Source organism: Chenopodium album, chromosome 20, assembly GCF_948465745.1.
Source record: "Chenopodium album chromosome 20, dcCheAlbu1.1, whole genome shotgun sequence".
Lineage (NCBI taxonomy): Eukaryota > Viridiplantae > Streptophyta > Magnoliopsida > Caryophyllales > Amaranthaceae > Chenopodium > Chenopodium album.
Window position 1 is genome coordinate 2331874 of NC_137853.1, and position 23811 is coordinate 2355684.

The 23811-nt window shown below is 37.0% G+C and overlaps 2 protein-coding genes across 2 annotated transcripts; both read left to right on the plus strand.

Annotated features, from left to right (window-relative positions):
* Window positions 1-239: 239 nt before the first annotated feature.
* Window positions 240-9831, plus strand: LOC145597588 (bifunctional protein FolD 2). Its single transcript, XM_081653786.1, has 5 exons — window positions 240-398; window positions 2101-2284; window positions 2388-2545; window positions 2680-2892; window positions 9336-9831. The coding sequence occupies exons 1-5, from the start codon at window positions 303-305 to the stop codon at window positions 9564-9566; spliced, it is 882 nt and encodes a 293-aa protein (XP_081509912.1). The 5' UTR covers window positions 240-302; the 3' UTR covers window positions 9567-9831.
* A 7089-nt stretch (window positions 9832-16920) lies between these two features.
* Window positions 16921-22343, plus strand: LOC145597501 (uncharacterized). Its single transcript, XM_081653686.1, has 2 exons — window positions 16921-17781; window positions 21661-22343. The coding sequence occupies exons 1-2, from the start codon at window positions 16953-16955 to the stop codon at window positions 22068-22070; spliced, it is 1239 nt and encodes a 412-aa protein (XP_081509812.1). The 5' UTR covers window positions 16921-16952; the 3' UTR covers window positions 22071-22343.
* Window positions 22344-23811: the final 1468 nt, after the last annotated feature.

Below are 23811 nucleotides of genomic sequence, written 5' to 3' on the forward strand. Positions count from 1 at the left end.
TTAGAGCTGAATTGAATTGAACTGAACTGAAATGAATATTTTTTAAGAGAAGGAAATTAGAAGCTGAACTGAATTAAACTAAACTTATTAGAGCTGAACTGAACTGAAGTGAAAATAATCGTATGAGAACAAACCCTTACTGTCTGTCCACCTGTTGTGCAAAACATTAAACGGAAAATGACAAATTTACCCTTGCTAAAAGACTTTTTGCAAATTGAAGACAAATTATATCCAACGCTACGCTCAGTGCATCACCTGTGAAGAATCAACCGCATATTCAGATTGAGATAGATTCAATCAAAATGTCTGCAAAAATTATCGACGGAAAAGCCATTGCTCAGACTATTCGAAACGAAATCGCCGATGAAGTTCGTCTTCTCTCTCAAAATCACTCTAAGGTATATTTTATTTCATAATTTTTTGGATTAATTATTATTACTACTTAATTAATTGTTCAATTGTCCACATTTTTCTCGAATTAATTTTAATTCTGTATTAATGCTGAGTAATCTGTTTATATGAATTCATCATTTTGGTTGCTATTCTATGAGGATTGCATAAAATGTAAAATTACGAGTTTGCTAATAAAGTAAATTGTTGGATTAAATAGAAATTCAGGTAATATAAGAGTTTGATATGTGGTGGAAATTTGGTATTGACCTAATTTTGCAAGTGTTAAAATTTGTATAGTTCAGACTCATATAATTGAGTAGTTACAAAAGCCAATGGAATGACAAATGGATTATGAATTATGAAAATGCAGTATCATAGAATACTAGTTTAGGGTTGCTTTATTTGATAATGATATGTTGTTTATACTGTAATATGTGAACCTTACTAGCATTTCGATACTGTAAGTAGATGATCAATGCAGAAATGATTAACAGTAAGCATATAAGGCACTAGGGACTAGGGAGTGAAGTGGAAGTTCCCAAATTACCGGGGTGTTGGGATTTTTTCGATTTGATTTGCAATTGTTTAACAACAATATCTGAGGCAGATGGGGTATCGTATTAAAGGGAATTGATTTTGTACTCAAAAAATTGTTTTCTGCACTCTTTTGTGGTCACAGTTTTTATGCACCAGGGTGACTGCCAAAACTTATACTTGTATTAGGATTTAGGACTACTACGAATTCTGGGTTTTAGGACTAATAAAGTTTCTGCAATCTTGAGGCATACTACGAATTTTCAATGACGAATCGGGTGGGGGCTGGTCCATTTTGTATGAATGGCATAGATTACAGAAATGGTATTGAGTTGAGGGTGATTTTACGTGGGTTGTTCTTTGTAAATGTTTGTTGTAATGCATAGGTAGTGGCAATAAGTGGTGGCAAAAATCGATAGAGAAGGACTCCTAGTTGGTTTGTGGAGATGGTTTATCATACTTTTACGCATGATATCCAGCGTAATATCTGTGGTGTTGTTACTGTTGTAACAACAAAGCTTTTAAACCGTTCATTGCCTTGCTCTTAGGCTTTGAATTACTATTGTTAAGTTTGTCTTGCTTCCTCTAGCAGTAGAAGGAGAAATTACTGAACCAAAAACAAAATGATAAAACAAGAAAATTTATTTTGGGCCTTGCAGCTGACAGTTGGAATGGAGATTTCCTATAGAACTACACAATGTGTAATTATTATGTAGTTCAACATTGGAGAGAAATAGCCAGAGCCAGACTTTGTAAAAATTGCTGATGTAAGGAATAACTTAAATTTGTAAAGCGTCTGTACAGATTTTTTGGTGCCTTATCTTGGATCTTCTTTTCACTACCATGACCGTTAAAAAGTTTACGGCTACTAAATTGTTCTCTGGAGTACTAGTACAAGGCTACAAGCGTTAGCGCACATAGGAAAGACGGGCAGATCCTGATCTTGCTGTGTTTACTTATAAATTTGTGTAGCTGAAAGGGTTATAGGTTTTACTTGCATAATTCTATCTTTGTTCAGTTGTTATTTACTCCGAACTTATATTGCAGCTTTCTCCATTTGCTTCTTCCCCACATAAAGAATGCTTGTTCTGATTTATTTATTTGAAATGAAGTATGTTTGTTCACCCCTTTATTGTGGATTGAAATTATGTCATGCATGCTTAATGTGTACAGGTCCCTGGACTGGCAGTAGTCATCGTGGGCAGCAGGAAGGATTCTCAAAGCTATGTGAATATGAAAAGGAAAGCTTGTGCTGAGGTGGGGATAAAGTCCTTCGACATAGACCTTCCTGAGCAAGTTTCAGAGCCTGAATTGATCGCCAAGGTTCATGAGTTAAATGCAAATCCCGAAGTACATGGTTCGTTATTTTTGTCAGCAAACTTGATACAGTTTTCGTGCATATTGAATTTTATTCTTCTTTGTTCTCTTTGCTCACTTCTTTTCTTATTGGTGCATTTCAGGTATACTTGTTCAGCTTCCATTGCCCAAACATATAAATGAAGAAAATGTTTTAAGTGAAATAAGCATTGAGAAGGATGTAGATGGTTTCCATCCTCTGAACATTGGAAAACTTGCAATGAAAGGCAGAGACCCCCTCTTCCAGCCTTGCACACCAAAGGTGATTGATTCAATTTCTAATTGATTCTTTCAACATTGAACTTGATTTTTTTTTTCTTTTTTTTTTTTTTTTTGTAAAATGGGCACTGTCCACTGTCCAGATCTTTGGGCTTACATAAATTTCATTTTTGACAGGGCTGTCTTGAGCTTCTGTCTCGAAGCGGCATCAGTATAAAAGGCAAAAAAGCAGTTGTTGTAGGTCGTAGTAATATTGTTGGATTGCCGGTGTCACTACTCCTCTTGAAAGCAGATGCAACCATTAGTATTGTCCACTCTCGTACAACTGATCCTGAAAGCATCATTCGTGAGGCTGACATCGTCATTGCTGCAGCAGGACAAGCCATGATGGTATATAAGATCTCTTATCCCCTTCTGCTGCTTGTTTCTTTGATAATTGTGACTAGTTGTTCAGACTTGCTACTTTTTTCCCTTCATTTTTCTTTCCTTTTATTTGTGCAAAGAAAGGAAAGAAGTTTTATTGCTTATAAAAATGAACCCTAACTTATTAAAGTCATTGGGGAGGGATTAATTTCTAGGAATGGCCTGGCCTTTAAGCCCTTTTTAATACCCAATGGATAGATATAATCTGTACAACACAACTAACTAATTTGCTGGTTCTCAGACCAATTAGTCACATCTATTATCCTTCTTAGGAATAATTATTGCTCCATAAACCTTCATCTCTGTGAGTCCATATAGAGCTGTCAATTCGGGTATTCAAGTCGGGTTTGGGTCGGGTCAAATTAGGTATCGGATTAAATCAGGATCAGGTTATGTGGGGTCAATCTAGTTTCAGATCCGGTTCAGGTTCAGGTGGGGTCAATTTCAATTCAAGCTATAACGGGTCCTTCACCTTTTTGGAGATAGGTTGGGTTCAATTCGAGTTAATATCATATCGGGTTCAATTTTAGGTTTGGGTTGTGTTGAGTCGGGTTTGGATGGGTTAACAAGATGGTAAATTCGGGTTAGTGTTGAGTCGGGTTTTGGTTCAAGTTCAATTCTAATAAATATCGATGTGGCCAAGTTGAACTATATAATTACGCTTTCCATAATTTGATCAAGCATCATCAAGATTTTATTAAACCTATATACGAGTAATAGAGAACAAAAGTTATATAAGCTAAACAAAAGATTTTATTAAATCGGATTGAGGGTTTACAAAATTATACTAGTATAAGTTGAATAAAATGTATATAAAATTTTATAAAACCTTCCATGACTCGGGTTCAGGTTTTAATTGGGTTGGATACTAGTTCGGGTTCGGATTGTTTTCGGGTCGGATTAAATCGATTGACGGTTACTATTAGGTCGGGTGCATGTTCGGGTTTAGGTCATAAAGTATTAGATCAAATCAGTTTTCGGTTAAGATCACGTCAGGTTTAGGTCGGGTTACAGGTCACTAGTTTCACCCTATTGTTCGAGTACAGACCATTTTCGGTTAAGGTCAGGTTCCCGGGTAGGTTCCCGGGTTATGTCAGTTTTGGACAGATGTACTATAATCCACATTTTTTAAGGAAATTTTGAGGTTTCGGGATCCGGTGGCAAAAGGTATTGAGACACTAGGGGATATATCTCGGGGTCATACAATGCCATTTGAAAGCATATATATGATCATTATATGTTGTCATAAACGTACGTGGTAAGCTTGAGTTTACGAAATCACTGTAAGTTGTGGACGGGTAAAATGACCGTTTAAGAGCATATTGGATGGTTCCACTGACCCAATTGGACACCCGAAGGGTATTAGGGACCATGGTAAACATCTTGATAATTTTTATTTTCGGCCGTAAAAGGTCCAAAAATTACAAAATTGAAGGATATTTAATCCACGCTTTTTAAAGAAATTTTGAGGTTTTGCGGCCGATGGCAAAAAGCTTTAAGACCCTAAGGAATACATCTCGGGGTCATATAATGTCGTTTGAAACCATATACTACCTCCGTTACAGGTTATGTGCAACGATTAGATATTTTTCCTCTTTACTTTATGTCAAATCATTGCACATAACCTGTAACGGAGGTAGTATGATCATTATACGTTGTTATAAACGTCCATGGTAGGCTTGAGTTTACGAAATCAGTGCAAGTTGCGAACGGGTAAAATGACCGTTTCAGGACATATTGGTGGTTCCACCGACCCAATTGGACTCTCGGAAGGTATTAGGGACCACGGTAAACATCTCGACAATTTTTATTTTCGGGCGGAAAAAGTACAAAAAATTACAAAATTGAAGGCTACAATCCACGCTTTTTGATGAAATTTTGAGTTTTCGGGGTTGGTGTCGAAAAACCTTAAGACCTTAAGGGATACATCTCGAGGTCTATAATGTAGTTTGAAACCATATATGATTATTATATGTCATCATATACATCAGTGGTAGACTTGAGTTTACAAAATCACTACAAATTATGAAAGGTTAAGATGACCGTTTAAGGGCATATTGGACGGTTCCATCGACCCAATTGGACTTCTGAAGGGTATTAGGGGCCGCAGTAAACATCTCAGCAATTTTTATTTCCGGACGAAGAAGGTCAAAAATTTACAAAATTGAAGGCTATATTCACGCTTTTTAATGAAATTTTGAGTATTAGGGCCCAGTGGCGAAAAACTGTTGAGACTCTAGGGGATATATCTCGGGGTTAAATAATGCCGTTTGAAACCATATATGATCATTATATGTTGTTATAAACGTACGTGGTAGGCTTAAGTTTACGAAATCACTACAAGTTGTGAACGGATAAAATGACCGTTTAAGGGCATATTGGATGGTTGCTACGACCCAAATGGACAAACAGAGGGTATTAGGTACGATGGTAAACATCTAGGCAATTTTTATTACCGGGCGGAAAAAACGTCAAAAAATTATAAAATTGAAGGCTATATCCACGCTTTTTGAGGAAATTTTGTAGTTTCGGGCCCGGTGACGAAAAGCCTCGAGACCTTAAGGGATACATCTCGAGGTCATATTATGTCGTTTGAAACCATATATGATCATTATATGCTGTCATAAACGTCTGTGGAAGACTTGAGTTTACGAAATCACAAGTTGTGAATGGATAAAATTGCCGTTTAAGGGCATATTGGATGGTTCCACCGACCCAATTGGGCCCCCGGAGGATATTAGGGACCATTGTAAACATCTTGGAAATTTTTATTTTCGAGCGAAAAAAGGTAAAAAAAAAAAAATTACAAAATTGAAGGCTATGATCCACGTTTTTTGCGGAAATTTTGAGTTTCATGACCTAGTGGCGAACAACCTTGAGACACTAATGGATATATCTCGGTCATATAATGCCGTTTGAACCATATATAATCATTATATGTTGGCATAAACGTACATTGTAGGCTTGAGTTTATTACAAGTTGTGAATGGGTAAAATGACCGTTTAAAGGCATATTGGATGGTTCCGTTGACGTAGTTGGTCTCCCAGAGGGTATTTAGGACCATGATTTACATCTTAGCAATTTTAATGTCTGGACGAAAAAAGTCATAAAATTACACAATTGAAGTCTATAATCTTTTCTTTTTTGAGCAAATTTTGAGGTTTCAGTGCCCCGGTGACGAAAATCTTTTAAACCCTAACGGATACATCTTAGGGTCATATAATGACGTTTGAAACCATATATGATCATTATACGTTGTCATAAACGTACGTGGTAGGCTTGAGTATACGAAATCACTACAAGTTGTGAACGGGTAAAATGACCGTTTAAGGGCATATAAGACGGTTCTATCGACCCAATTGGACTCCGAAAGGGTATTAGGGACCATGGTAAAAATCTCGGCAATTTATATTTTCGGGCGAAAAAAGGTTAAAAAATAACAAAATTGAAGACTATAATCCATGATTTTTAAGGAAATTTGAAGTTTTGGGCCCAGTGGCGAAAAACCTTGAGACCCTATGGGATACATCTCGGGGTCGTATAATGCCGATTGAAAGCATATATGATCATTATATGTTGTTATAAACGTCCGTGGTAGGCTTGAGTTTACGAAATTGATGCAAGTTGCGAACGGGTAAATTGACCGTTTAAGGGCATATTGGACGGTTCCACCATCCCAGTTAGACTCCTGGAAGGTATTAGGGACCATGTTAAATATCTTGACAATTTTTATTTTCGGGCGAAATAAGGTAAAAAAATTACAATATATAAAGGCTATAATCGTCGCTTTTTGAGGAAATTTTGAGGTTTTATGCCCGGTGGCGAAAAGTGTTGAGACCTTAGGGAATATATATCTGTGTCATATAATGCCGTTTTAAACCTTATATGATCATTATATGTTGTCTTAAACGTACGTGGTAGGCTTGAGTTTATGAAATCACTGCAAGTTATGAACGGGTAAAATGATTGTTTAAGGGTCGCATATTGGACGGTTCCACCGACCTAATTTGGCTCCTGGGAGATATTAGGGATCATGGTAAACATCTCGGCAATTTTTATTTTTGGGCGAAAAAAAGATCAAAAAATTATAATATTGAAGGCTATAATCCACGTTTTATGTAAATTTTGAAGTTTCAGGCTTGAGACCCTAAGGGATACATCTCGGGGTCATATAAACCCTTTTTAAACCATATATGATTATTATATGTTGTCTTAAACGTACATGGTAGGCTTGAGTTTACGAAATTACTCCAAGTTATGAACGGGTAAAATGACCGTTTAAGGGCCGCATATTGGATGGTTCCATCGACCCAATTCGGCTCCCGGAGGATATTAGGAAACATGGTATACATCTCGGCAATTTTTATTTCCGGACGAAAAATGGTTAAAAAATTACAAAATTGAAGGCTATAATCCACGTTTTTTTTTTGAGGAAATTTGAAGTTTAGGGGCCCGCTGGAGAAAAGCCTTGAGACCCTAAGGGATACATCTTGGGGTCATATAATGCTGTTTGAAACCTTATATGGTCATTTTATGGTGTCATAAATGTTCGTGGTAGGCTTGAGTTTACGAAATCACTACAAGTTGTGAACGGGTAAAATGACTGTTTAAGGGCATATTAGATGGTTCCACCGACCGAATTGGACTCCGAAGGGTATTAGGGACTATGGTTAAAATCTTGGCAATTTTTAATTCAGTGCGAAAATAGGTCAAAAAAATTACAAAATTTAAAGTTATAATTCACGCTTTTTGAGGAAATCTCGAGGTTTTGGGGCCCGGTGGCGAAAAGTGGCTAAGTTGAAGGCTATAATCCACCCCATTGTTCGAGTACAGATTGGGTTCAGATCATTGTCGGTTAAGGCCGGGTCCTCAGGGCGGGTCAGTTTTTGACGGCTTTAAGGTCTCAACACTTTTCGTGACTGGGCCCCGAAACCTTAAAATTTCCTCAAAATTGTGGATTATATAGCCTTCAATTTTGTAATTTTTTTTTAACTTTTTTCGCCTGAAAATAAAAATTGCCGAGATGTTTAACATGGTCCCTAATATTCTTCGAGAGTTTAGTTGGGAAGGTGGAACCATCCAATTTGCCTTTAATGGCCATTTTACTCGTTTTCGTACATGTCTCTTGTATTGGCTATAATCTCTCACGGGGCCTTTACGTTGCTGGATAATGGTCATATATGGGTCCACACAATATTATATGATTCCGGGATTCATCCCGTAGTGTTACTTGAAATTCCAACAACAGCTCCCGACACGTCCTAAATCGCTTCGATTTCATGTATTATACTATTCATATGCTGTGCAATGGTCATCTTTTGAGCCCTCTGCTTTCAAATTTTGAGGCCATCCATGGGGCACCATAGCATTTCCAGTTAATATAGCATATGCTCTTAATTCCAAGCCAAAGCTGCTATAAGCAGAACTGTACTTGAGTTTATCTAAGCTTTTGATGTTTTCCACAAAGTACAAGAAATCTAAATCATAGGCCTTTCTGCAGCTTTAATTTGTCAAGCATAGTTAGCCAGCAACAAGAAAAACTACGCTGTGGAATATTAATCCTGTATCACTTCCCACTTCCCATCATGCCTACAAATTTTATTATTTTTCTATGCACTTGAATAGCCTCTTTTCTCTAGCCGGTTGATCCAACTAATTTTTTCCTTTTTTCCTTGATACCAGTCTACCACATGAAAAGAATCCCCAGTCACAACTATTTATATTTAGCTCTAGCTAGCATGCATTGGAGACTTGGGAGTTTGCTAACTCCACTAATATGACCCCTGAAATTAAATGCGACTGATCCATATCTTTGGGCCATGTACCAAACATACTTATCCATAGGCCATGCCTGTCACATTCCGTTTTAAAACAGTCTATTCCAAACATACTTATCCATGGGCCGTGGCTGATCAGTCTGTAGTGCCAGAGTTTTCTGCCTTTTTGCCCAGCAAACAAGCTCCCTAACAACTGGAAGAGGCCTCAAGCTTATTGGTTTTCCATCGTGCAAATATATTCTAACACACCATTTATATCATACGAGAATATTATAGGGGCTACTCTGGTTGTGATGAAGAGTAATTCAGACAATGATTTACCTGTCCTGAATCTTGCAAGAACATTTTCAGTCAGAATACTGGAGTTTATTATTCCTAGATTTCTCACTTGTCATTGGCAATACTTTCCTAACAAATTCAGTGATTATTTTTATGTTTATGCTAGCTGCAATCTAGTGAAACTATATGAGAGTAATAGGTTCTGCCTTTACCCGTCATAAGAGCTTTATTTTCTGCCCAGTTCCCACTAGTTATCATGTGCAAATTTTCCCCTGAAGAAGTTTAAGCTACCTTGTTTCTATTTCTGTATTTTACTTATTTATTTGATATTAGTAATCTTCCTCTTATTCCAGATTAAAGGTGACTGGATCAAGCCTGGTGCTGCAGTGATTGATGTGGGAACAAATGCAGTGGATGATCCAAGTAAGAAGTCAGGTTACCGTCTTGTAGGGGATGTTGATTTCCATGAAGTTAGTAAAGTAGCAGGATGGATTACTCCTGTCCCTGGAGGTGTTGGACCCATGACTGTAGCCATGCTATTGAGAAATACTCTGGATGGTGCCAAACGTGTGATTGGGCAATGAGCACTCCCTCATCAAGGCATGTCCCATGATATTCCTCCTATTAAGTGTTCAGTAGAAATTTATCTGTGATTATCTGGTTCTGGTTTTGGTTCTGTTGGTTTCGCTCATGTTTCATAAACTGTATCACATTAGATTCTTGTTGAAGTTTCATCTCCTATACAAGTAGAGAGTGGTGCTGTCTAGATTGTTAGGGATCTGTATCCTGTTCCTGGAATAAATTGTGTGTAATTTCTGAAGAATGTTATATACATGGTGTATTTGTCTATCTTGATGTAATGCTGTTCTTAGCAATATAGGAATAATCAACATGAATAAGCTTCAATCATCTTCTTAGACTCACCCACATTTAAAATAAGAAATAAAACCAAACCAAACTCGGGTTGGAATAGGATGAAAAAAAAAAAATCTAATTGCTGTGATCTATCATAGCTCTCAAGTCTCAAATCCTTTCCAAAATCAAGTAAAAACCAATATTGCAACCCAGCATGCCACAACTTTCCAAAGAAAGTCGATCCTATAATAATCCAAATGCCTTGGGGCACAGTAATAAACTAATAATGTCCATGCGAAGCTGAAAATCGCATATTTTCTTCTTCATTATAGCGACCATTGAAGACTTTGCCATCAACACTATCCTTGCTTTTCTAGAAGTGAGACTTGAGAGTGGGTGTTACAGCTTAATGGATATAAGCATAATGTCTGATGTTGAGTAGTACTGGACGAAAGTGGGTCACTATGGAAAACCAAGAACAGTGTGGTCAATTTTGGGCTGTACTTTGTTATAATGATGTTGGAAGCTCATAAAAATCTCCCTTCAATAATAAATCACCATCAAAATTACAAATTCAAGCTTCCAATCAAGTATCTCAGTGTTCTGCCAAATTCTCTCATCTCTTGCTAGTCACATTTTAGGAGTTGCAAGTTGGAATGTGGTGCCCTGTGTTTCCAGGGGGGATAAGGTTAATCCCATCCTCAAGTTTTTCCTCAAAATATGCTTCATTTTCTCAGGGTGTTTCGAAAACTCTGCTGTATCTACCATAAGCTACCTAAAAATGTATAGATTTCCTGAGCTCGTTGGATCTTGTGAACTAGTTAGCAAAACTATGCAGCGATTTGTGCTCACCCATCCATCTCATATAGTAGGAATATTGTCTCTGATAAATCAAACTATATAACTGTATATCTGTGGACATTCTAGGCTTCCTGGATAATGTTGTCTAAATATTTTAAAAGGCTCACAATTTACCAAATTTACCTGTCGATTAGAATTGTAAATTACAGTAATCCAGTTTGGGAACAGAAGGGAATAGGTCCATTTTGTGCTTATACTACACAAACCTACTCCGCACAAACGCATAGACATTCCTTAGCTGTTGAGAGGTCAATTCATCAAAATTTTTGACACTTACAATTTTCCTACTCCGTCCAAACCTATTCTACAGACTTGACAGACTTAGGGCCTGTTCAAGCTTAATTTCAGTTCAGTTCAGTTCAGCTCCAATCAGTTCAGTTCAGCTCTAATCAGTTCAATTCAGCTCCTAATTTCCTTCTCTCATAAAATATTCATTTAAGCTCTATTCAATTCAGTTGAGTTCACTTCACTTCAGCTTCAATCAATTCTGTTCAGCTCAGCTCAGCTCAGTAAATGTGAACAGCTCCTTATAAACTTATATTGCTCCTCTAAAATGACACCTTACAAATGGATTATCCAGTACATATTCAGTTTGAGTTGATCATGTTCGAATATTGAATCTTTTTATACAGCTCCGCTTGCTGTTGAAGTAGTATTATGAGTTTGTTTGGATCGTATTCTCGAATACGACTTAGGGCCTATTCTCATTGACTGATGAGTTCAGCTCAGCTCAGCTGAGAGAGAACAGGCCCTTAGTTTCGCCAAGTCTATCTAGACTGAATTGGAAGTGTGATAGAGAGTTCTGTTAGCTTTGATCACATTTCTAAATGCTTATTGGCTTATTGCTATGCCCCCACTACCAAAAAGGGAAGGACTTGGGTATTTTTGTGGGCCTAGTTCTAGTGTACTACTGTGCCTGTGTGCCACAATCCCAGCATAAAAGGTGCGGTCCTCAGTCTTTGAATGTAAGGAGTGCATATGAGAAGCAACTTGAACCTTACCTTAGCTAGTTGGGAGCTTGCTAACACTTATCACTTGGGATATTGAGGAATAGTTTTCACCCTTATTCTTGTATTCCATATTTGGGTTCTAGTCTTAAATAATCCATTCCATCTTTAATCAATATGTAGTTTATTAGGTGTAAAACGGGGAAGGGAAGAGTTTTATTCATCCAGCAAATCAAGCCACACCTAGTTAAAAATGCCTAAGGAAATTAAAATTGCAAACGAAAAATGTATTCATCCCGAAAAAATGCTCATCATGAGATTAAGCTATGGGTTTTCTCAGTCGCGTAACATTACAAACAACACAAGTTAGAAAAAGAACTAACCAACACAATAATATCTTCAAGGACCTCAACTACATGCAATAATAACCGCAGTCTACTGTAAGCCTGTGAGGTGGCTGCATTATTATTCTGGTGTCTAGCAACAATATACGAAGTATATGACTGGCATACTGGCGGTCGCAAAATAAGGATCACAAATGTAACTGTTTTCTGTAAGTTGTAAACTTGAAATTCTTCTGATTCAAGGGTTTGCATCCCAATTTCATATGAAAGATCCTCTGAAACAGCTTGTCACAACAGCACTTCCATCCCACGAAACCATCACATAAAGGGCCACATCAGATCAGTGTTTGGTTTAAATGATGCCTATTGGAGAAATCCAGTCATTATAAGAAGAACAGATTATATGCAACGCCCTGGAAATACCATGGATGCATAATTGCATACACACCATATCTTTAAGTCTTTAATCATCTTGGTAAAACCAGTTGCCCCAGCTTCAATGTTAGGGGTGCTTTGTTTGAATGCCCTGTCATTACGACTAGTCTGCATAGCCCACGGTGAATGAGCTTTCAGTCATCCTTGTCTACCATGCTTGATCTAAGAGTTTATTGCTAATTAAGTCATACTGTAAAACATTCTGTTTAGAAATTTTTAACAAAGATTATGTGTTGTTTACTTTTGGCTTGTAACAGAACATTTATATGTATTAGGTCTTGGTTAGTTTACTTATTTCAGATCAGAAGTATTTTCATATTAGTCTTTATCATTTTATTTATGATTTTTTATTGCTAATTATCTCTAATAACGGAATGAAATAAATTATAAAAATTACATATTTGAATACACATTAATACAATCTATCAATTGATACATGTTTTCCTTATGAATTAGGAGGGTGTAAGTTAGATCAGACAACCAAAACAGATCATATAAAAAAAATAAAAAGGGTTCAGGTTAGATCATACAAGTATAAGCAAAATAAGGTGAACTAAACATAGCTTTAAATTGATTGAATACTAGTTATTCAGCTTGAGGCCTAAAGGGTTCACTCCCCTAAGAGATACTGTAGGTCTGTAGTAGTTTTATCTCAGATATGAGCCAAAAAGATCCAATATCAGAAGTTATTTTCCTATATATTCCCAGCATACATAGGGGTGTGTTGGCCTTGTTGAGGTTTAGTTTCATCTGGTAGTAAAATCCCTCTGCTCTTGTGAATTTGTCACCATTTGTGTACCTTAGTAGCCTTTCAAGTTAAGATTATAGCCATACTTGACTGCCATTATTGAGAAAAGTAAATGTATGTTTAATCAATCGAGTAGGTGATAAAGCTTACTTATTATCTTAGTGATTGGTAAATGGAACAACTAGGTGGTAAAACTAAGCATCAACTTGCTATGGCTAATTCACTTATTGAACCTCTTAAATTCTTAATCAACAATCACTCTCTCTATTCCAAATTACTGGTTTAACTTTGACTGGACATGCTTGTCATTGTATAAGTTTGACCATCATTAATAGCTTAGACTATGTGTTAGTAAAAAAAGTGATACAGTTAATATTTTGAGCATATAACATTAAGATAAACCCAATATTTTCATTTGATAGCAAATAAAGGTCAAAGTGGGGTGTGTGAACAATGTAAAAAGTCAAAATAATGGCGCGGCCTGGTATAGGGCCAGGAATAATTTTTAATAACCAACGAGTACAACAAGTATTATATATAAAGAAAAACATATCAGAAAAGCCAATCTTGTAGATACTAAGCATCTTGGCTCTGCTAATCCTCCACTCTTAATTGCCTATTAAGACAGCATGGCAAAATACTTGTGCTTATTAGAATGTTAGCAGTCCTTACTAAGGCTGATGTTTGTTCTGCATTATCCGAAAAACAGAAATAAAGTTTCCATTAAAAGGATCAATGGGGGCAGCATTTGATCTCCATTATCCCAAATTAACATTAAATTTGATAGGTTGCTGCTCCACTTGGCTTAATGCTCTATGTACTGCATGTTTAATCAAAAGTACGTAAATTAAATGAATTAAAATAAAATAAAATAAAATTGAAGAGTAATGCTGATTTTCTGATTATGTATAATTAAGTTGTCAGTGGAATCTAATCAAATGATCAGATACCAAACAAAGTCCATTAACCACATAAAAATGAGAAGACATTTTTTTTTTTATAGAAAGTTAGTGGAGGACTTGGGGGGAATTGTACTATAGTGGATGTACTAATTAGCCATATTTAGGCTCTTTTGAGTGGCATATAGAAAGGTGTTTACAGACTTGTTTTTATGAAGAAACTACATCTCAGCAAGTTAGTATATATTATGATGCCATTCAGAGAAGGATAGTTGTGGTGGTATCTCATATGGTTATGGTGGTACATGATTGTAGTGTTACTTCGGGTGATTGTAGACTTGCAGTAGTATATACGGTGTATTAATTATTAAATGGTACTTAAGATGACTGAAGGATAGTTGTGGTGGTATCTCATATGGTTATGGTGGTACATGTTTGTAGTGTTACTTCGGGTGATTGTAGACTTGTAGTAGTATATATGGTGTATTAATTATTTAATGGTACTTAAGATGACTAAAGGTTTATCAGATGGTTGTGGACTTTTGGTTGGAATATGCATAATTTGGTGCCTCTCTAAAAATTATGTGTTATTATTTAAATTGTGAGACAAAATATCGTGCAGCCTGGTTTTGAGGATTAGAGGAAACTGATAATGAATAACTCAACCTCTAACTTTGAGAATACAGAATTCTTGTAGAATGTAGATTGGTTTCTGACTTTCTGTCCAAATAAACTAAAATTTTCGATCTGTTCTAATTAAAGAATACATTCTTAAATTTACACAGTTAAAGTTTAGGACATTTAATGAACTTTAAGTGAAGCTGAGTCGCGATTGCATTCTTACGTGTTCCATGACCAAAACCGAACTTATATTCTAGTTTTAGTAGCTAAGAAGAGATGTGAATTGAAAGCACTTTGTTTTTGGTTTCACTTGCTTCTTCAGTCTGCAAAAGGAAAAGAGATGCAAGCACTAGCTAGGCAAAGCAAGATGGATGGGTCCCCCATTATTTGTATATGGAGTTGAAGGAAGTCTATAGCATGTGATATTCCACTACTGATGCTAGTGTAGCTATTAGCTTTGCAATGGTAATGATCAGAAGATAAGAAGTGTACCCTTACTAGCTGTAGGAGAAAAGTGTTGAACTTTTTCGCCCCCTTTTTGGGGTTATTCCCTTAGAACATAAGGGTGCTGATTAAAGTCAATAATGGAGGTTGCATCAAAATGCTTTACATTTTTTTGGTTGTATAGAAGGCGGGAGGCACTAAAGCTTGTAGTCTTGACTACCAGGCCTTATCAGATGAGTGCCTCAGACTCCTAGAGCTAATCCTTCACAATTTTGACTAAGTTATAGATTATAGTTAGGGTAATTTTTGTTAAGTATGCTTATGTAGATTATTTTACTTAGCTTCAAGTAAGACTGCAATTGCCTTCATCAGAGACGTATACATTTCTACATTATACATGCTGAAAATTTCCCAAAACTTTTATGACTAGTAAACTACTAATTGCTCAGTTATTCAATGCAAAAATACTGATCGTGTACTCATGTGTGCTACAATGTGGAAAGATCAAAGATCTTTGTTGTTCATCTGTAGATAATCTGAGCTTCATTTCGATCTTCTCCTAACACTTACTCTTGTCTGCTTCTTTTTGTTAAAATAAAAGATATGGTGGATTTTGGTTGACTTACTAGAAGAAGAGATCATAGTATAAACAAAATGTTTGGTGTGTGATTTCAAAAGTGTAAAAACTACTACACTGCTTGGTTGGATAGCACCCATTAAACTTTAAATCCTCACTAGTAGTGTTTCACATGGGGACCGAAGCATAGGCGGCAACCCATTCTGTCGCATGCTGACTTTGGTGACACTGATTGCAAAATATATCTCATATTTTTTTCTGATGTAATTAGATATATTTTAATAGTTATCTTAAAGGCGATCAATTTCTGAGAACAGAGATGTATGTAGCAGTTAGTTTAGCAAACTGCTTGAATTCAGAGATTTGAGCATGCTGGTAATATGTCTTAGAAATTATGCCATCAAATGTAGTTTCCATTGGCTACAGGAATTAAGACATGAACAACATATATATCCTGCCCAAGCCATGGATCTTATCCCATAGAGTCCTGATAAGTGAAAAATAAGACAGGATTCGGCTTTTTTTTTTTTTTTAATCACGGAATGCTTAATTACCATTTCTGTGATTAATTCTTTGAGTATGAAAGTCATTACGCTAAACAATATTTGAGAAAAGATTCAATTAACTATTAAGAATCGAATCATGTTTATTCGTAAAGTTGATGTGAAGGAGTTAAGATATTGCAGGTTCTTACTCATTTATATTCTGCTTAACTACTTACAATTTGTCCCTGTAAACTCCAAATTTAACTGATTATAGTTTCGAGTAAATATCAAAAGGAAGGTGTCTTTGTGTTTGCCTTTCATTGTTATGGATTACTGCATAAACTGGATTATTGTTGTTCTATGCTTTTGTATCATTGCTTGTAGCATAAAACATATTTCGTATTTGGTACTTGACTACTTGTAATAAAATGATGTATACTGTGAACTCTCTACACAGGCAATGTATGTATATCCTTGGGAGGACCGAGTAGAGAGTAAGAAGGATTATAGGCTCACTGAGAATTCAATGTTGAAGACAGCACAAAGTACACTAAAAAGTTTAAAACAACTACATTCTTGGGAATTTAAATTGGTCCAAATAGTAGGGTCAATAAACTTCTCTTTTCCATGTGCCTTAACCAATCTAGTGCAAGTAACACGCTTTAGGGCCCTCCCCTGCAAGAACCAATCCCTATAAATACCCATTTATCTTATCATTGGTAATCATCTTTTTCTGAGTTTTAAAAACATTCTCATGGCTGCCCACAAAATCTCTTGTGTTGTTTTCTTTTTGTTATTGGGACTAGGCATTTCCTCTGCTGCTAGGTCCCTCCTTACTTATGAACATTTAGGGGGCTATGCGGGTGGTGGTGGTGGAGGTAGTGGTTCTGGTGGGGCAGCCGTTTATGATGGAGGACATGCTGCTGGATATGGTGGTGGAGGTGGTGAAGGAGGCGGTGTAGCACATGGTGGATATGCTGGTGGAGGCGGTGGTGGAAGCGGTGGTGGTGGTGCATACAGTGAAGGAGGGGCACATGCTGGTGGTTATGGTGGTGGTGCAGGCGGTGGTCATGGTGGAGCTGGTGCATACGGAGGAGGTGCTTATGCCGGTGGTGGCGGTGGTGGAAGTGGTGGAGGTGGTGCTGGTGCATATGGTGCTGGAGGAGAGCACGCTGGAGGATATGGAGGTGGTGCAGGTGGTGGTCATGGAGGAGCTTATGCAGGTGAAGGTGGTGGTGCATATGGTGGTGGTGGTGGCAGTGGAAGTGGAGGAGGAGGTGCATATGGTGGAGCAGGAGGACATGCTGGAGGCTATGGAGGTGGTGAAGGTGGTGGCCATGGAGGAGCTTACGCTGGTGGTTCTGGAGCATATGCTGGTGGTGGTGGCACCGGAAGTGGTGGAGGAGGTGCGTATGGTGGAGCAGGAGGACATGCTGCAGGCTATGGAGGTGGTGAAGGTGGTGGCCATGGAGGAGCTTATGGTGAAGGTGGTGCTGGTGCATACGGTGGTGGTGGTGGAAGTGGCGGCGGTGGCGCTGGTGCTTATGGTGGTGGCGGTGAAGCTGCAGGTGGTGGATATGGAAGTGGAGGAGGAGCCGGTGGTGCTGCTGCCGAAGGAGGACATGCATATGGTGCAGGTGGAGGCGGCGGCTCAGGAGGTGGTGGTGCCTATGCAGGTGGTGCTCATGCAGGTGGATATGGTGGTGGTGCCGGAAGTGGTGAAGGAGGTGCCCATGGTGGGTATTACCCTTGAATTCAAATCGCCAATTCCAAACTTGGCCTACATTAGTAATAATGAGATTGAAAATTCAAAACTACATGTAGTAATGTAACTGATACTCATTAGTCCATGAAGAACCTACTATATGGAGTCATATAACTTTATCAATTCTATAGTTGCTTCATAATTTTACTTAATGATCTGGATACATAATGAAATCGTGAGCTCTCCCCATACAGCCACTTCATGGTACTTTTTGATTAATGATTGCAGTTGATTATATGTACAAGTAATTGTCTTGATCTGATTTTACTTTAAACCATTTTCAGTAGATTGATAAAATCACACCATCTCGTGGAGATCTTGTACAATTACAATCTGGAGAGCAGAGTATAATGGATTCCTTGAATTGTTATTTTTTGACCTTTCCTATTCTTAACCTTTGGGAGAACAGCTCTGACAAGAAAAGCTGTGTTATTTCTCATGTGAGGTTAAAATAGAAGCAAAAGTGAAATATTTCGAATATGTTATTCGTACTCTTCATCCTAAAACAAACTTTAGAATCAGTTCCTGTCATTTAACATGAATATTATGTGATATTTTGAAACTCTAAGACCATTTAGATTGTTGTACTGGTAGCAACTAGCAAAATGATATTACTAGTGTAGCTTTGTGCATGCATGCAAGACTGATACCCTCTTGAAATGGGTTTATGAAGCCAGTATGTGCAGATTGTAGTGCAATATTAATATTGACTTTTAGAAAGGGCCTTTTGTTCACTAATTTGTGTAAATCAGTAATAAAGTACCAAAATGTTCAACTTCTATTACTACTGTGAAAATTTATAGGGATAATATTCTTTATTATAAATTTTTTATGGCTAAAGTTTTGCATAATGTTCTGATTTTGGCATCCCTCCAGTTTATATTAACTATTCTCGAATGTGTGTCAATATAAACTTGAGGGATGTTCAATTTTATAAGCTGCAATGTGCAGTTTAGGATGTGGAGTACTGATGCTATTGTCTAGATGCTTCAAAATACTTTCTGCAGTAGCTAATGTTGAGATTTGCAGCTTCTCAGTTTAGCAAATTCATCATCCCTGTGTATGATTTGGTCTGAAACTCTAGGTAGTATCGTGATTCTTGTAGATGTTATGAGCTTTTAAGATAGAGATAGAAGGCTAGAAGCCATCAGCTTTTTTGATTTGGTTTATGAACTTTGTGATTGTCAGAAAACTCAGAATCTAAGTCATCGTACTCAAAATGTAAAATAAAATTAAACACAGTCAAAAATTAAACAGAGTCAGTGAAAATTTGAAGCTATTAACTTTCACGACAATCCTCTCTATTGCATTGCTCTGTACAACTAGCTAATTGAGCCACTTCTTCATTTGTGTGATATCTATAGCTAGTAGAAGAATTAGCCAAACAACACAGTACAATTTATCAGGAAAACATTGATTCCACCTAGTTTGAGAAAGCAATGTACTGTTGGAATTATATGCACCCTGTAACCAATAACTTGAAGGATATTCGCGGTAGTTTATTATCCAAGAATGTATTCTCATTCACAGCTCGAGAGTTTGAGACACAATGCATATACTTTCTATGTTACTATTATGTTTAAAGAGCAGAACTGCAGACTTGCTCTCTTCTGAGCCCTTCTAAATTTTCAGCGTTTTGCTTCTAAATTTTCTGATCTTCTTTATAGCACAAAAGAGAAAAGTCTACATACAATACATTAGTTTATACTTGCTCTGTTGTGACTTGTGAGCCCTTTTATTTGTCCGATTAGTCCTACGTGAGACCATCACATATTAAACTATTCTAAGTTTCTGACTGTTAAATAGTTATCCTGTCACTCATGAAATATTGCTAGCTTTTATAATTGCAGAACTTAATTAAATGTCTATGAAAAAGTTTGCCAGATTTCTCAAAGAAAAAGAAACCGAGGAATTTCAGAAATGTGCAAATAGCACACATCTCGTTCCAGAAACTATCATCTAGTGTTTTGTAAACTTGAAACTGGACAAAAGGGTACGATCTGCTTTCTAATCCTATTTTAAAAGAACTGTGGACTGTTGGGGGTACCTGATATAAGATTGTTCGTATGTGAAAGCAAGTAACTTAAGTACTTAACCAACTATACGCGAAGAAGGCATGGATGGAACAAATATGTATGAAGTAAAACCAGAATATCTGGCTATCAGACAATATGAGCATGGATGGAACAACATTATGCTATGCATGCTAAGGGGCCATGGTGGTGTTCTACATTATATTCATATATTGTACCAGAGTTTCAATCCTTTGTTTTACAATTTATTTTAGTAGCTACTATCTTCTCTTGAATTTGAATTATTAATAAATAATGTATGCACTTGGTTAACAATGATCAGTTACAACAAGATAGGGTATGCATAATTAAATCCGCCCATATGCCCATTATCTCATAAAGCTATAGTATTAGTATAATTAAGCAAATAGAAATGAGGAGTAGGACAAATAAAGTTTACCTAATCAGGATTAGATTTCTCCAAATTGGGGAGTGATATGGAACGAACTAACTATAAGATTAAATGCAAATAAACTTCATATATTAGTATCTTAAATATCAATAAATTAAAATTTTAAAAATTTGATGTTTTGAAAGAAGTATTATGTAGTATATTAGTCGGTTAGTCCTATTTATTAAGACACATTCAACAAGATCCACGTGACTATTTTAGTTGTTATGATGATAAATCATTTAAAATAGAGATTTTGAATTTTTATTTTTAAAGAACTGAGAAGTTATACACTTTTTTTTTTATATTTTTTTTTTTTTTTATTTTTTTTTTATTTCTTAAGTACTACTATTCTACTAGTACATTATAATTTAAGTGTTGGAAGACAGCAGAGGCTCACTACTTACTGTCACTATATTACACTTAAGAGAATAATACTACTACTAGCTAATTAATAGTAGATATACAACTTGAAAATATAGTGGCTTATGCTTTGTATTTGGTAAGTAGTAACGTATAGTGGGAACAATGAGTAATTCATTCCCTTTTTATCATGTCGAGTGCGAGTAACACGCTATTTTAATCCTAATCCCATGCCTATAAATACCATTTATCTAAGCATCCCCAAAACCATCACTTACAAACATTCTCAATATGGCTTCTCAAAAAATATCTTGTGTTGTTTTTTTCTTGGTGTTGGGAGTAGGTATGTGCACTGCCACCAGGGCCCTTCTCACTTATGAACTTGGAGGGCATTCAGGTGTTGGTGTTGGTGTCGATGTTGGTGTTGGTGTAGGCGGTTATGCAGGTGGAGGAGGTGGTGGAAGTGGTGGAGGCGGAGGAGTTGCTCATGGTGGAGGTGGAGGAGGATATGGTGGCGGTAGTGGTGAAGGAGGTGGTGCGGCTAGTGGTGGAGCTGCATATGCAGGTGGAGGCGGTAGTGGAAGTGGTGGAGGTGGAGGAGCAGCTCATGGTGGTGGGCATGCTGGAGGATATGGTGGTGGTAGTGGTGAAGGAGGTGGTGTAGCTGGTGGAGGAGCTGCCTATGGTGGAGGTGCTGGTGGAGGAAGTGGAGGAGGTGGGGCGTATGGGGCTGGAGGCGAGCATGCAGGTGGTGCCGGAGAAGGTGGAGGCCATGGAAGTGGGGCCGCTAGTGGTGGAGCTGCCTATGGTGGTGGTGCTGGTGGCGGAAGTGGTGGTGGTGGAGCATATGGGGCTGGAGGCGGGCATGCAGGTGGTGCCGGTGAAGGTGGAGGCCACGGAGGTGGAGCTGCCTATGGTGGTGGTGCCGGTGGTGGTAGCGGTGGTGGTGGTGCTTATGGAGCTGGAGGAGAGCATGTTGGTGGTGAAGGTGGTGGCCAAGGAGGTGGTTATGGTGCTGGTGGGGCTGGTGGACATGCTAGTGGTGGCGGAGGAGGAAGTGGGGGTGGTGGCGGTGCAGCCTATGGTGGTGGAGCAGCAGGAGGAGGGTACGGTAGTGGTGGTGGAGCAGGAGGAGGTGCTAGTGAAGGAGGTCATGCATACGGTGCTGGTGGAGGATCCGGTGGTGGAGGTGGCTCCGCTACTGGGGGAGCCCATGCTGGTGGTTATGGGGGTGGGGCCGGTGGCGGCGAAGGAGGTGCTCATGGAGGATATATGCCTTGATTGAAATCATATATTGATTTGGGCCAATTTCATCTAGCTTTTGCTTAAATTTTATGGCTCTTATTTTAATATTTGTCTGATTATTACTCATTTGCAATAAGAGGTTGTCATACTCATAGCAATGAAATTCGCAAGAACTAAAATAGATATGTAATGTTTATATATATGAATGTGTAAGCAACAGTCACGGTGCAATGGTTGCAAAATGTTGCATAAAATTGTAATATACTCTTATTGCTTCTTCAATTAATGAATTTTCATTTTCTGTCTAAATATTGTTCAATCACAGTTAAAAAGCCTCCATAGTACGTAAAATGTTTTGCATGGATGATCAAAGTCATTTCCCACTAATTAAGTTGAGACTTTGGGTCATAACTTTTTTTTTCTTTTTATTTTTTTTGGATAACTCATAACCCCCTTATTTTAATCCAATATTCACAATCACGTAGTCCTTTTCTTTCCAAAATTAAACGATGGTCAGAATTTCATATTGCATATATAAGACTAAGTATACTTCTTTCGTTTATTTTTAATTGTAATATTTTTACTTATGTACTATTTATATACTTTAATCTAACTAGTTTAATGATCTATACTTAAGAAAAAAAATGTAAGTTATTATAAAATTTGGCTTGATTTATAATTTTATATTTTTTTTTACCTATTAACAATAATAATATATATAAAAAAAAATTTAGAAATAAAATGTTCACATAGCTTTTGTCATAATTTCATTGATTAGTACGTAACATAACTTTTGTCATAATTCTTATCACGTAAACATAGCTTTTGTCATGATTCATTGATTAGTAATTTAGTAGGTACGTAGTACCATTTTCATTTATTAGTAGGTAATACCATTGCTAGTAAACGATAAATAGAATGAAATTTCCTTCATTTGCATGGATGACGAAACACGAACGATTGATGTAACTTTTAGGAGCAACGTATTTGCTTTTCATAATTTCATCAGACCTTGGCATTAGATTAACTGTTATTAATTAATCTTTTATCTTCATCAATTCATCAATTGAATTTTTACGTTATTATGTTTACAAGCATTGGATTTTACACAGTAATCTTTGGCCTCTTTTATATATTTTTATGAAAAAATGGAAAAGAAAATCTTATAAACACAATTTCTTTTCATGATCTATTACGAAGTATAGCTGTTAGTTACTTAGTTTTATATCTTTCTTAAAGAGTGTTTAGTATTGTCAAATATGTCTTGGAATTCACAAATTGTTGCAACAAATTAAATTAAATGTTTATAGCTTAAGTGGTTAGAGTTTTCCTTTCGATTTTAGGAGATGCTGAGATCGATTCTCACTCCGCCCTTGTGGCTCTCTAAACACCAAAAACAAAAAAATAAACAAAAAAACGAGTAAAGTCAAAAGACGTTATAGACTACTCCGTATTAATCCCTGTCCTCGCTCGAAATTTAAAAGGCCTCCGCAGTCCGCACTATGTAAAATTGTAAATTATCTTGTTAATGGATTATCAAAACTACCCACCTCGGTCACCAATCACCATTGCATGCAAGACTACGTAACATATCTTGCATGCATGATGATAACTTTCTGGTCTTTCTCTTAAACTATACTCATTCGTGACACATACCCCGTTATTTAAATGTGATAATATATTGTTTTTTTGTCAATATGTTTCGTTTTAAACCTCTTGATTTGTTCTTTTTCTTTATACCTCTATTATTGCCAAAACATCTCTTAACCAGAGACAA